Source organism: Etheostoma spectabile, unplaced genomic scaffold, assembly GCF_008692095.1.
Source record: "Etheostoma spectabile isolate EspeVRDwgs_2016 unplaced genomic scaffold, UIUC_Espe_1.0 scaffold00002276, whole genome shotgun sequence".
Classification (NCBI taxonomy): domain Eukaryota; kingdom Metazoa; phylum Chordata; class Actinopteri; order Perciformes; family Percidae; genus Etheostoma; species Etheostoma spectabile.
The window spans coordinates 1-14,911 of record NW_022602876.1 but is presented as its reverse complement, the minus strand read 5'-3'; the positions used below and the strand labels follow the sequence as shown (position 1 = coordinate 14,911).

The 14,911-nt window shown below is 48.4% G+C and overlaps 1 protein-coding gene across 1 annotated transcript; it reads right to left on the bottom strand.

The window, feature by feature from the left end:
- Nucleotides 1-261: 261 nt before the first annotated feature.
- sptbn1 (spectrin, beta, non-erythrocytic 1) lies at nucleotides 262-13,451 on the bottom strand (the record flags this gene model as incomplete). Its single annotated transcript, XM_032507375.1, is given in 13 exon segments — nucleotides 262-506; nucleotides 1,629-2,003; nucleotides 2,786-2,990; nucleotides 3,114-3,244; nucleotides 4,862-5,134; nucleotides 6,020-6,109; nucleotides 6,768-6,992; nucleotides 8,697-8,960; nucleotides 11,454-11,600; nucleotides 11,786-11,876; nucleotides 12,224-12,426; nucleotides 12,585-13,045; nucleotides 13,156-13,451. Coding segments are annotated over 13 exon segments (3,006 nt in total), but the record flags the coding sequence as incomplete, so codon positions are not given.
- Nucleotides 13,452-14,911: the final 1,460 nt, after the last annotated feature.

Below are 14,911 nucleotides of genomic sequence, written 5' to 3'. Positions count from 1 at the left end.
ACCCCTTTGATCAGCTTGTATCTACAGCTTGCAGATTAACTATTTTTTATGAATGAGCAGTGTACCTTGTGTGATGTCATCATGTTACATGTGAATATTTTAGAGTGTCTTCTAGTTTCTACCAAACAGCTCAACAAAACGGATAAAAACACTAAACATTTCAAATGTCAAAAGAATTTAAACGCAAAAAAAACTTAAAAAAAATAAATGAAGAAGGCCTGAATATAAAGAGGAGACGGTGCTCGGCGGTGGTCTCGGTACCTGGGGTTCTCCTGGGTCTCGATGAGCCGGATCACGTCCTCCATCCACAGCATCAGGTCCCGGACCAGGCTGAAGAACCTGAACTTGTCCCCGGTGTCGAGGAGGCGGAGCCGGCGCCCGTCACAGGCGTCCAGCAGCGTCCTCCAGGCCTCCAGCACGTCCCCCTCCCGCCGCTGGATGTCCTCCGCCTTGTCCCCGGCGTAGGACGACTGCAGGCGCACGGCGTCCTCCTGCAGCTGCCGCACCTGCACACAGGGTCAAAGGTCAGCAGCTAGGCCGCACACAGGGTCAAAGGTCAGCAGCTAGGCCGCACACCGATTCAAAGGTCAGCAGCTAAACCTGGATATAGGGTCTAAGGTCAGCAGCTAGACCTGGATATAGGGTCAAAGGTCAGCAGCTAGACCTGGATATAGGGTCAAAGGTCAGCAGCTAGACCTGGATATAGGGTTTAAGGTCAGCAGCTAGACCTGGATATGGGGTTTAAGGTCAGCAGCTAGACCTGGATATAGGGTCAAAGGTCAGCAGCTAGACCTGGATATAGGGTCAAAGGTCAGCAGCTAGACCTGGATATAGGGTCAAAGGTCAGCAGCTAGGCTGCACACAGGGGCAAAGGTCAGCAGCTAGACCTGCACACAGGGTCAAAGGTCAGCAGCTAGTCCTGGATATAGGGTCAAAGGTCAGCAGCTAGACCTGGATATAGGGTCAAAGGTCAGCAGCTAGGCTGCACACAGGGTCAAAGGTCAGCAGCTAGACCTGCACACCAATTCAAAGGTCAGCAGCTTGACCTGGATATAGGGTCTAAGGTCAGCAGCTAGACCTGGATATAGGGTCTAAGGTCAGCAGCTAGACCTGGATATAGGGTTTAAGGTCAGCAGCTAGACCTGCACACAGGGGCAAAGGTCAGCAGCTAGTCCGGATCACCTGATACCAGGTGAGCCCTTAAAGACCTTAACCCCGCGTCCCAACTTCCTCCCATAGTGGTTGGCCTTTTGTTCTTTAAAACCAATAAGAACCCCAACTGTCCCCACTGTCCCCATAACCCACTGTGTCCCCATTAAGCAGGTTGGGGGTCTGACTGACCTGTGTCCCCATTAAGCAGGTTGGGGGTCTAACTGACCTGCAGGTTGGGGGTCTGGGGGTCTGACTGACTTGTGTCCCCATTGGAGGGTCTGACTGACCTGCAGGTTAGGGGTCTGGGGGGTCTGACTGACCCCTGTCCCCATTGGGGGGTCTGACTGACCTATGTCCCCAGCAGGTTGGGGCACTTGGGGTCTGGCTGACCTGTGTCCCCATTAAGCAGGTTGGAGGTATGGGGGTCTGACTGACCTGTGTCCCCAGCAGGTTGGGGGTATGGGGATCTGACTGACCTGTGTCCCCAGGGCCTGGATGTCGTGTTCGAAGGTGTTGTGCATCCTCTGCAGAGTCTCCACCGTGTTCTGGTCTCGGCCGACGTCCTCAGGCAGTTTCTTCTGCTTGTCCACGATGCGTCCCAGGATCTCCTTGGCGTCATGGTAGAACTTGTGGAGCTCGAAGGACGCGGCGAGGATCTGGGTCCGGGTGTCAATCAGTTCCAGTAGGTCGGCCCAGGCCTCATTCAGACCGTCCTTCCACTCCGCCACCGTGGCTGCGTCCCCGTGACCCGCGTTGATCAGCTTATCCGCCAGACGGTTGACGCTGTCCACGCGCTCCTGACCGATGTTCCCGGTGTCCCGGGCGAACTCACGGAAACGCTCCTGCAACATCTGGGCACAGAAGACCCGGGTCAGAAACCACCGTCCCCAAACCCCCCAGACTCCATGTAAATAATCACTACTTTAAGCATTACATTACAGCTTGTTTCTCCTGATGATGAACATCTGTCCTGTAGGGTAACATTACAGCTTGTTTCTCCTGATGATGAACATCTGTCCTGTAGGGTAACATTACAGCTTGTTTCTCCCGATGATGAACAATCTGTCCTGTAGGGTAACATTACAGCTTGTTTCTCCCTGATGAGGAAATCTGTCCTGTAGGGTAACATTACAGCTTGTTTCTCCCTGATGAGAACATCTGTCCTGTAGGGTAAACATTACAGCTTGTTTCTACCGGATGAACATCTGTCCTGTAGGGTAACATTACAGCTTGTTTCTCCCTGATGATGAACATCTGTCCTGTAGGTAACATTACAGCTGTTTCTCCCTGATGATGACATCTGTCCTGTAGGGTAACATTACAGCTTGTTTCTACCTGATGATGAACATCTGTCCTGTAGGGTAACATTACAGCTTGTTTCTACCTGATGTTGAACATCTGTCCTGTAGGGTAACATTACAGCTTGTTTCTCCCTGATGATGAACATCTGTCCTGTAGGGTAACATTCAGCTTGTTCTACCTGATGATGAACATCTGTCCTGTAGGGTAACATTACAGCTTGTTTCTCCCCTGATGAACATCTGTCCTGTAGGGTAAACATTACAATGTTGTGTCTCCTGATGCTTGTTTCTCCTGATGCTTGTTTCTCCTGATGCTTGTTTCTCATGCGTACCGTTACGTGTTCGTAGTCCTGTCCCAGCTCGTGCGACCCGGCCACGACCTCCCGCTCAGCGATCCACTGCTCCAGGTCGTCCACCTCGCGATTCAGCTGGAAGAGGCGGAGCCTCTCGTCCAGTTTGCCCCGCCTCTCCTCTGATAGGTCCTTCAGGCCGGCGTACAGCTTGTCCACCTGAGACTGCCGCATGCTGATTCGCTCACTGGGTTGGGGGGGGGAAGAAGTAACCAATCAGCACAGGGAGTCAGGGCTGAAGCTTTAGGTAATGTAATAGGTAACGTGGAGACACACACACACACACACACACACACACACACACACACACCTGTCTGGGTGTCCATCGGCCACCAGTCCCCTGCTGGTCTTGGACAGCTGGTGGACCGTCTCGGCGTAGTCCTCCACCGCCTGCTCCACAATCTGATGCTTCTTCTGCATGGTCACGGCGCTCAGCTCGTCCTGAGGGAGTAGAATACATTATAATCATAATAATCATATTAATAATAATAAACCTCTCCGGGAACCATCTCCTTATGGTGGTGGAGAGGTTTGTCCCTATGAACCTGAGGGCAGTGTGGTCTGGATCTGTGTGCTCCTAGTTGGGTCTCCCATGGCAAAGTGGTCTCAGGGGAGGGGCCAGACAAAGAATGGTTCAAAATCCCTATGTAATGAGTGAGGAAGGCAGAGAGGGAGTGACCCTGCCCGGAGGAGGCCCGGGAGGAACCACTGGGGTCGGGTGCGCTGCCACATGGGTGGCGGTGAAGGTCAGGGGCCTCGATGGACTAGAACCCAGCGGCAGAGTCTCTGGGGACGTGGACTGTCTCCTCTCTGTGGGGGAAGGAGCCGGAACTTGTGCGGAAGGTGGAGCGCTACCGGTTAGATCTGGTGGGGCTTACCTCTACGCACAGTCTCGGTTCTGGACCCATACTCCTGGATAGGGGTTGTCCTACTCTGGAGTTGCCCAGGGTGTGAGGCGCCGGGCGGGTGTGGGGATCCTAACAAGTCCCCGGCTGAGCGCCGCTGCGTTGGAGTTTACCCCGGTGGACGAGAGGGTCGCCTCCCTACGCCTGCGGGTGATGGGGGGAACTCTGACTCTTCGGAGTAGTTCGGAGTAGCGGCTGGGATGAGGATCAGCACCTCTAAATCTGAGGCCATGGTTCTCAGCAGAAAACCGATGGAGTACCTTCTTCAGGTAGGGAGTGAGTCCTTACCCCAAGTGAAGGACTTTAAATACCCTGGGGTCTTGTTCGCGGGGGACTATGGAGCGTGAGATTGGTCGGAGAATCGGAGCAGCCGGTGCGGTATTACATTCTGTTTATCGCACCGTTGTGACGAAAAGAGCTGAGCCAGAAGGCAAAGCTCTCGATCTATCGGGCAGGTCTGGTTCCTACCCTCATCTATGGTCATGAAGGCTGGGTCAGGACCCAAAGAACCAGATCCAGGGTACAAGCGGCCGAAATGGGTTTCCTCAGGAGGGGGGCTGGTCTCCCTTAGAGATAGGGTGAGAAGCTCAGTCCTCCGAGAGGAGCTCGGAGTAGAGCCGCTGCTCCTTCACGTCGAAAGGAGCCAGTTGAGGAGGTTCGGGCATCTGGTAAGGATGCCTCCTGGGGGGGTCCCTAGGGAGGTGGTCCAGGCACGTCCAACTGGGAGGAGGCCCCGGGGAAGACCCAAGACTAGGTGGAGGGACGTCCAGCTGGGAGAAGGCCCCGGGGAAGACCCAAGACTAGGTGGAGTGATTATATCTCCAACCTGGCCTGGGAACGCCTCGGGATCCCCCAGTCGGAGCTGGTTGATGTGGCTCGGGAAAGGGAAGTTTGGGGTCCCCTACTGGAGCTGCTGCCCCCGAGACCCGATACCGGATAAGAGGATGATGATGATAATAATAATAATAAATAATACATTCCTCATATCGTGTTTCCAGAATAATGTCTAATAGATCCTTAATGAAGACAGTGAGGATTAATAAAGCATACATTATGATTATGATTATTATGATTATTATGATTATGATTATTATGATTATTATGATTATTATGATTATTATGATTATTATGATTATTATTATTATGACTGTACCTTGGCCTTCTCCTCTGACATCATGTAGAGCTCCTGCTCACTCATCCAGGCCTCGGCCTCGGCGGCGTCGAAGTAGTACTGCTGGGCGTGGTGGGCCTGCAGCAGGCGGCCCCGCCGGCGCCCCCCCTCCTCCAGCAGCTGGCCCCACAGCCCCCGCAGGTCGGCCAGGCGGCCCCGGATCCCGCTGGGGGGCTCGTCCTTCACCAGACTCTGGCTGCGCTCCAGGATGTCGTCGATGCGGGGCTGGTGGCCCTGGATCTCCTTCTGCAGAGTCTACACACACATTCACTGTTGGTCCGTCGTCGTGGCAACTAATCAGATGCTGCATAGTGCGGCGGTATCAATATATACAGTTTATTGATAATAATATATACCTAGAAAATTCCGCAGAAAATATAACAGCGTGCCTACTACCTGATGAACTTCCTAAAAACAATAAACTAAAATAATAAAAGTGTTACGTGTCTCAACCCTTCAGAGACCTTTTAAAACCTGTTTAAGAGCTTTCTGCTACGACGTAGCTAGCGCTAAACCAACCAGACTCCATCTAAAAAACAGTCCTTTCAGCGAGTATAGAACATACATAGTAACAAATATATATAGTAAGTATATATAGTAACATACTTTCACATGTAAATCAGTAAAGTATGTGTTTATTTCTTCCAAAACTACAGTTGTGATGGTTGGAAAAGTGTAGAAAAGACCGAAAACAGCGTTTCATAGTTTTATTTGGTTTCTGTCAACTTTGAATGAAGTGTGTAATGCGATGCTAAAATGACTGTTTATTTACATGGAGTCTGGTGGGTTTAGTTACGTGAGCCTTAATAAGACAATATATAATATATTACCCCAGTTTTGCTAACATTTTAAATACATGCAGTGTTGTTTTAATGGTGAATGTTACGTGTCTTAACCCTTCAGAGACCTTTTAAAACCTATTTAAGACCTTTCTGTTTCCCAGAAACAGCTACGACGTAGTTAACGCTGAACCAACCAGACTCCATCTAAAACAGCCCTTTCAGCGGGTATAGAGCCGAGATGTTTCCACATGTAAATCAGTAAAGTTTGTGTTTATTTCCACCAACACCAGAGTTTTCCATCATCTAAACACCGAGACAGACTGTGTGAAACCAGATTTTCGGTCTGAGGCGTTCTCACCTGGTTCTTCTTGATGAGCAGCTGGACGGTCTGCAGGTTGTGTCCGTGGTCGGTGGACGTGGCCACGGCCATCCTCTCCTGGACCCACAGCTGGAAGACAGAACACACGATCCGCCGTTAACGCCAGCGTGCTCCTGAAGGCAGCGCCGCAGCCCGTTAGGACGGTACAGAGCGAGTCATTAAAGGGCATTTGGGGGGTTATTCTATGTCTCCGGTCCAACCCTCCATGGTGTTCTGAGAGATCCAGTTTCTGAATGTCCTCTGATCTGGTTTCTGAATGTCCTCAATGGAAAACACTGCTCCAAAAACACTGCTCCTACAGCCACTAGTTGACCAGAATCTCCTAAAGAACTACTTCCTGTCCCTGTTCTACTTCCTGTCCTGCTTCCTGTCCCTGTTCTTCTTCCTGTCCCTGTTCTACTTCCTGTCCCTGTTCTACTTCCTGTCCCTGGTCTACTTCCTACGCTGTGCTCCTTTACAGCAAGACTCCTGTGGTTAAATGTTGTTTCTCCCTCAGATGACATGTTATTAAGATGTCCACTAAAGGACAGATGTCCCAGATGTCCCAGATGTCCCAGTTTCTGTCTTTTATAGAAAACCAACTCTTTCTAATGGACTTCAGTTGCTATTTCACTTTTTTAAAATGTTAAATTTAACTAAAAACAAATCAAGGCATGGATTCAACTGTTAATAAAACACGTTATATATGATGAAAGATACATTTTCCCCAGAGAGAACCGCTACGTACGATCTCGTCCTCCACGTCCCGGGTGAACTGGTGGACCTCCCTGGACTCCACCAGGAAGTCCCTGCGGAGGCGCAGCGGCTCCAGCAGCTGCTGGAACTTGGTCTCCACCAGCTGCCTCCGCCCGTCCACCTCGTCCGTGTCTTTGACCTCCGGACCCAGAGCCTTCACCTGGCTCTGCAGCTCCACCACCTCCCGCTGACGCACCTCCACCTGCTTCTCCAGCATCTGGGGGGGGGGGCAATAGTTAAGTTGTAGAAACTAACTCGTTATCTATAGAGACTAACTCATTATCTATAGAAACTAACTCATTATCTATAGAAACTAACTCATTATCTATAGAAACTAACTCATTATCTATAGAAACTAACTCATTATCTATAGGAACTAACTCATTATCTATAGAAACTAACTCATTTTCTATAGAAACTAACTCATTATCTATAGAAACTAACTCATTAACCAGAGAAACTAACTCATTAACCAGAGGACTAACTCATTTTCTATAGAAACTAACTCATTATCTATAGGAACTAACTCATTATCTATAGGAACTAACTCATTATCTATAGAAACTAACTCATTATCTATAGGAACTAACTCATTATCTATAGAAACTAACTCATTATCCAGAGAGACTAACTCATTATCTATAGAAACTGAGTCATTATCTATAGGGACTAACTCATTATCTATAGAACTAACTCATTATCTATAGAAACTGAGTCATTATTTATAGAGACTAACTCATTATCTATAGAAACTGAGTCATTATCCATAGAAACTAACTCATTACCTATAGAAACTGAGTCATTATCTATAGGAACTAACTCATTATCTATAGAAACTGAGTCATTATTTATAGAGACTAACTCATTATCTATAGAGACTGAGTCATTATCTATAGGGACTAACTCATTATCCATAGAAACTAACTCATTATCTATAGAAACTGAGTCATTATTTATAGAGACTAACTCATTATCTATAGAGACTGAGTCATTATCTATAGAGACTAACTCATTATCTATAGAACTGAGTCATTATCTATAGAGACTAACTCATTATCTATAGAGACTAAGTCATTATCTATAGAAACTAACTCATTATCTATAGAGACTGAGTCATTATCTATAGAGACTGAGTCATTATCTATAGAGACTAACTCATTATCTATAGAAACTGAGTCATTATCTATAGAGACTAACTCATTATCTATAGAGACTAAGTCATTATCTATAGAAACTAACTCATTATCTATAGAGACTGAGTCATTATCTATAGAGACTGAGTCATTCTCTATAGAAACTGAGTCATTATCTATAGAAGCTGAGTCATTATCTATAGAGACTGAGTCATTATCTATAGAGACTAAGTCATTATCTAGAGAAACTGAGTCATTATCTATGGAAACTAACTATTATCTATAGAAACTGAGTCATTATCTATAGAGACTGGGTCATTATCTGTAGAAACTGAGTCATTATCTATAGAGACTAACTCATTATCTATAGAAACTAAGTCATTATCTATAGAGACTGAGTCATTATCTATAGAAACTAACTCATTATCTATAGAGACTGAGTCATTATCTATAGAGACTAACTCATTATCTATAGAAACTAAGTCATTATCTATAGAGACTGAGTCATTATCTATAGAGACTGAGTCATTGTCTATAGAGACTGAGTCATTGTCTATAGAGACTGAGTCATTATCTATAGAGACTAACTCATTATCTATAGAGACTGAGTCATTATCTATAGAGACTGAGTCATTATCTATAGAGACTGAGTCATTGTCTATAGAGACTGAGTCATTATCTATAGAGACTGAGTCATTGTCTATAGAGACTGAGTCATTATCTATAGAGACTGAGTCATTATCTATAGAGACTGAGTCATTATCTATAGAGACTGAGTCCTGCGCTACCTGCTGTTTCTTAAGCAGGATGTTGACGGAGGTCAGGTCCTTCCCGTAGTCGTCGGACTGGATCTGGCCCTCCAGACCCCCCAGCCACTTGTCCAGGTCGGCGCAGCTCTGGGTGAACAGCTCGGCCTTGTTGGCGTCAAACAGGCACTGGGCCTTGGTCTGCGTGGTGGACTCAAGCTCCGCCCACATGGCGTGGAGCGCAGACAGCTTCTCCTGCACCACCGCCTCCGTCTCCGGCTTCTCCGACACCAGCAGCATGCCGTCCTATAGACACACACACACGGAGACACACACACACACACACACAGATAGAGACATACACACACACACAAACACACACACAGACAAACCGCGTCAGTCTCACGTCTCTTCTTACCGCTAACTACTAGCTTAGCTTTTAAAAATGTAACCAAGCTAGCCTACGGTTCCGTCTATTTGCTGGATGGTTCCAGGTGACCTCCCTACAGTACCGGTGCTGTCTTCCTTCTGGATCTCGTCCTACTTCCTGAATCTTGTCTTACTTCCTGGATCTTGTCCTACCTTCTAGACCAGGGCTATTCAATTAATTTGGAATTGGGGCCAGTTCATGAAACTGAGGCAAAATAAGGGGCCGGAGAATATGAGTAATTATAGTAACAAATAAAGAAATTACAACAACATACTGAAGGAGTCAATATATTCTATTTTGTAAATGCAGAACAACGTATGCATATTGTGGTACACTAAGACACACAGGTCCATGACATTGTTCCATTCAAAAGACAATACAATGTTGAAAAATCAGAGACAGACAATTAGAGAAATGCAGTTAACTAACAGAAAACATCCACTTAATTGCACATAACTGTACAAAATTTACAGCTCATTATCCTCAATTGACAATGAAGAGATACATTTCAGTGTTACAAGTAAAGAGGGAAATAATCCTCAGAAATATCAAACTGTCCCCGTTCTCCACTGGTTGAAAATAGAAATGCAGCTAAATGGAAACTTAATACAACACACGCTTTTTCCTTCTAAAAAATAAAATAGACTGCCCCATAAATCCTCACATGGACTACTACTGTACTCACTTTGTCCAGTTTGAACATAAATCAGACACCTTAACAATCAGTCTAGGTCAGCCATATCACAGATATTTAAGAATGCAGTCATTTGAGTGACAGGCAACGACCAACAAAAATAAAACCAAAGTGCATAGTGTGGTACAGAATAGAATTAAAACAACATAACAGTGCATGGCACTTTATCAAGGCAAAAGATTTCAAACTGCATTCAGCAATAATACTACATCAAGAAAAAATTGAAGTGCATAACATGGAGTGACAAACATGTTAATTGCATCATAGTGTTCAAAAATCCTCATTTCTTGCTTGACTAATTATGCCTGTTACCTCGACTCATCCACGGCCAAAGACATCACCTCGGCCTTCCTCAGCTTGTCCAAAAGCGTCTCGAAAACGTCCGATGCAAGGGACTCGACTCTCCTCATATTTGACGTGTCAGAAATTGGAATTTGCTTGATCAAATCGATAATGTTTTTTCGGGTTTTCTCATCTGTTACCACCTCCTCAATGGATGCCAGCATACACTCCTTGACTGTCTCTGAGTCTGTAAACGGCTTTTTCTTTTTGCCCAATATCCATGCCACTCGTAACGACGCCGCAGTTGCTCTCTCTTGATCTGTACAGGCCCGAAACAAAATGCGACGTCTTTGCTCGTAACAAGATGTAAGCCCCGTTATCTTCTGCCCCCGAGCAGCAGAGCCCGGAGGGAAAGTAGCATCAAAGTTAGCATGCGTTGTCTTGAAATGCCTTCTCAAATTATACTCTTTGCACACGGCAAGGCACTCGTTGCAGATTAAACACACAGGATTCGCATCAACGGCAATAAACGCGTATTTCTCTGTCCATTCACTGTTGAACTGCCTGTTCTCTGAGTCAACTTTTCTTTTTTTTAAGGTAGTGAGAGACATTTTTCTTGTTAGCCAAACTTTGCGCTTGGCTTGAAAGAAAGTCAGAGCGCGGCACTAGAGCGCGAATGGGCGGCTTTGATTGGTCATGTGTGGTTCCCCAAAATATATGTCCGGCCGAAACAGGTAGATATTCTACCTGTTTTGCCACCATGGCTGAAAGGGGTGCATACCGCTACTGCCTCCTACCGTACGAAAGAATGTACAATTAACCATAGTCATGCGATGTATGAGACTACCCATATGTAATAACTACACTTCACTCCACGGGCCTGTACAAAATCCCTCAGGGGCCGGACCCGGCCCTGGGGCCGCCAATTGAATAGCCCGGTTCTAGACCTTGTCCTACCTTCTGGAACTTGTCCTACCTTCTGGATCTTGTCCTACCTTCTGGAGCTCGGCCTACCTTCTGGAACTTGTCCTACCTTCTGGATCTTGTCCTACCTTCTGGAACTTGTCCTACCTTCTGGATCTTGTCCTACCTTCTGGAGCTCGGCCTACCTTCTGAATCTTATCCTACCTTCAGGACCTTGTGCTACCATCTGAATCTTGTTTTACCTTCTGAATCTTGTCCTACTTTCTGGATCTTGTCCTACTTTTGGACCTTGTCCTACCTTCTGGACCTTGTCCTACATTCTGGACCTCGTCCTACCTTCGGGACCTTGCCCTACTTTCTAGATCATGTCCTACCTTCTAGACCTTGTCCTACCTTCTGGATGTTGTCCTACCTTCTAGACCTTGTCCTACCTTCTAGATCTTGTCCTACCTTCTGGATCTTGTCCTACCTTCTGGACCTTGTCCAGCCACTCCTTGTTGGACTGCAGCTCGGCCATGAAGGCCTGGTGCTTCAGCCACTTGCTGTGCAGGTTCCTGGCCTCGTCATACGTCAGGTCCTGAGCCGTGAGCATCTTCTCATCGATCCACAGAGACAGCTGGACACACACACACACACACACACCACACACACACACACACACACACACACACACACACAGATACACACAAATATAGACACATCAGCAGCAGGAATGGGGTCAAACTTTGCAAACTCGTATGTATCTCAGTGTGTGTGTGTGTGTGTGTGTGTGTGTGTGTGTGTGTGTGTGTCTGTGTGTACCTCCTGACAGTCCTGCAGGAACTTCTGCAGGTCTCTGTTGTCCTTCAGTCTCATCAGCAGCTCCACCGCAGCCTCCCTGTTCTTCTTATGTCTGAGGACAGAATACTGGATGCTGATTGGCTGAGGACCCGTCACACATATAGAATACTGCCTGCTGATTGGCTTAGGACACGTCACACATACAGAATACTGCCTGCTGATTGGCTGAGGACATGTCACACATATAGAATACTGCCTGCTGATTTTCTTAGGACACGTCACACATACAGAATACTGCCTGCTGATTGGCTGAGGACATGTCACACATACAAAATACTGCCCGCTGATTGGTTTCTTTCGTTTTTGTCCCCGTCCTCCGCCCCGTTGATGTTTTCACACTGTTTTTAACGTTTTCTTACGTTTCTGTCCCCCCCGTCCCCATGTGTCCCCATGGCCTACCTGTTGTCGATGGAGACCACCTTCTCCTGTATCCGCTCGGCGTTGACGTTGCCGTCGCTCGCCAGCCGCCGGCCGGCCTCCACCACGCCGTTGATCTTGTCCTCGTTGGCGTCCATGGTGGTCATGAAGTCCTCCTGCTTCCTGATGGCGGCCTCAGCGCCCTCCAGGGTGGGGGGCATCTCGGTGTGGGCCAGGATGTACTCCTGGGGGGGGGGAATCATAAGGGATGATCTTCTGGAGAGAAGGTGTCTGTGTGTGTGTCTGTCTGTGTGTGTGTGTGTGTGTGTGTGTGTGTGTGTGTCTGTGTGTGTGTGTGTGTGTGTGTGTGTGTGTGTCTGTGTGTGTCTGTGTGTGTGTGTACCTGGTTGTTGAGGAAGGCCTCGGCCTGCTTGCTGTCCCTGAGGAACAGCTGGTAGGCGGTGGACTGGCTCAGCAGGTTCTGCCGGTTCTCCCACATGCGGTGCAGCTCGTCCCAGCCGGTGTGGAGCGCCTGCAGCCGCTGGCGCAGGAACATGTGCTGCGCGTCCGTCTGTCCCCGCGTCACCGTCTCGCCCATGGCCCGCATGCGCTGGTAGTCCTCCTCGTAGTTGAGGATCTCGGTGCGGATGGCGTGGTGCTGGCCCTCCAGGCGCTGGGCCTCGGCCGGCGTGGTGGGCCCGTCCTCCGAGGCCACGGCGGTCTGCGTGCGCGACAGCCACGCCTGGAAGTCGTCCAGCTCACGCAGGAACTGCTGCAGCTTCCGGGCCTCGCCCAGCGAGTCCTCGCGGGCCCTCAGGGCCTCCTTCATCTGGTCCCAGACGGCCGAGATCTCCGCAAGGCGGCCTGGGGGGACGGGGGACGGGGACTTTTATTATGAAATCATGCCGCTCCAAGTTATTTAGACTTTTGCTATGAGATCACAAAGTTTAAAGTTTCAGTTATCAGGCGGGTACCTGTGATGGCGCTGGCCTGGTCCGGGTGCTCCCCCCCCAGGCGCTGGGCCTCCCCCCCCAGGTCTCCCAGCTTGTCCTCGATGGCGGCCAGGTCGCGCTCCATGCCTGTGAGCTTCCTCTGCAGCGCCATGACGCCCGTCAGGTCGTTGCCCAGCTCCTGCGTGGACTCGATGACCTTGGTCTTCTCCCGGATCCAGGACTTGGTCTCGTTGCAGTCCAGGTGGTAGTTCTGCACGCCGAGAGCCGAGTTCAGGGACTCCTTCTTCTGGTCCACCAGGTCACGGAACTGGCTCCACCTTCACACGCACAAACACACACGCACACGCACACACAGAAGACATGAGTGGGACCAGCCGAGCAGAGTGCCGACGTGAGACTCAAAACTGGTCTCGACTCACATCTGGTCTCTCAAAACTGGTCTCTCACATCAAGGAGTGACAGTTGCCCCTACAGAGCCAAGATGGTCAAGATCAGAATCAGAATCAGAATCAGAATCAGCTTTATTCGCCAGGTATGAGGACACATACGAGGAATTTGTCTTTGGAGCATTGCTCACACTGTGCTTACACACACATATCAACCAAAACAGAAATATACACACTAATATAATTTACATACAATATATACATACTCTAAAACAGAAACAAGATAGAGGCATGAGTGCAGTGAAATACAATTATTTAAATGTGCGTAGTGCAAGGGTACTGGGTTAGATAGTATTATGTTATTATATTACAAATGACCGTATGAACAGTATGAACATTATGAACAATATGAACAGTATGAACATATGACACTGAAGAAATAGAATGATGAATAAATAATAATCGGAGATATTGAGAGTAGTGGGAATGATAACAGTTTGCTGTAGAGACCGGTTACAGTGTTATTGACCAGAACGAGCTGACACTGTGGGTCAGATCAGCTGTTCATCAGAGAGATGATTGTGGGTAGAAACTGTTCCTGAGTCTGTTGGTTTTGGCGTACAGGGCTCTGTAGCGCCTACCAAGGGCAGAAGCTGGAACAGGTTTGTGTCCGGGTGAGAAGGGTCTGCAGTGATGGTTCCTGCCCGCTTCCTGACTCTGGAGGTGTATAAGTCATGACGGAGGGCAGGTTGGCACCGATGATCCTTTCTGCTGTCCTACGTCCGTTGTAGTCTGCTCCGGTCCTTTTTGGTGGCAGATCCAAACCAGACAGTGATGGACGTGCAGAGGACAGACTGGATGATGGCTGTGTAGAAGTGGACCAGCAGCTCCTAGGCAGGTTGAGCTTCCTGAGCTGGCGCAGGAAGTACGTCTCTGCTGGCCTTTTTAATGATGAGTCTGTGTTGGGCTCCCACTTCAGGTCCTGGGAATATAGTGGATCCCAGAAACCTGAAGATTCCACAGCAGACACAGGGCTGTTGAGTATGGTGATGGGGGAAAGAGTGGGGGGTCTCTTCCTGAAGTCCACTTTCATCTCCACAGTTTGAGCGGTTGAGCTCAAGGTTGTTCTGACTGCACCAGAGAGCCAGCTGATCCACCTCCCGTCTGTAGGCTGACTCATCACCGTCCGGATGAGGCCGATGACGGTTGTGTCGTCAGCGAACTTCAGGAGTTTGACAGATGGGTCTCCTGAGTGCAGTCATTGGTGTAGAGGGAGAAAAGCAGTGTGGAGAGCACACACCCCTGGGGGGCGCCAGTGCTAATAGTCCGAGTGTTGGATGTGATGTTCCCCAGCCTCACCTGCTGACTCCTGTCAGTCAGGAAGTTTGTGA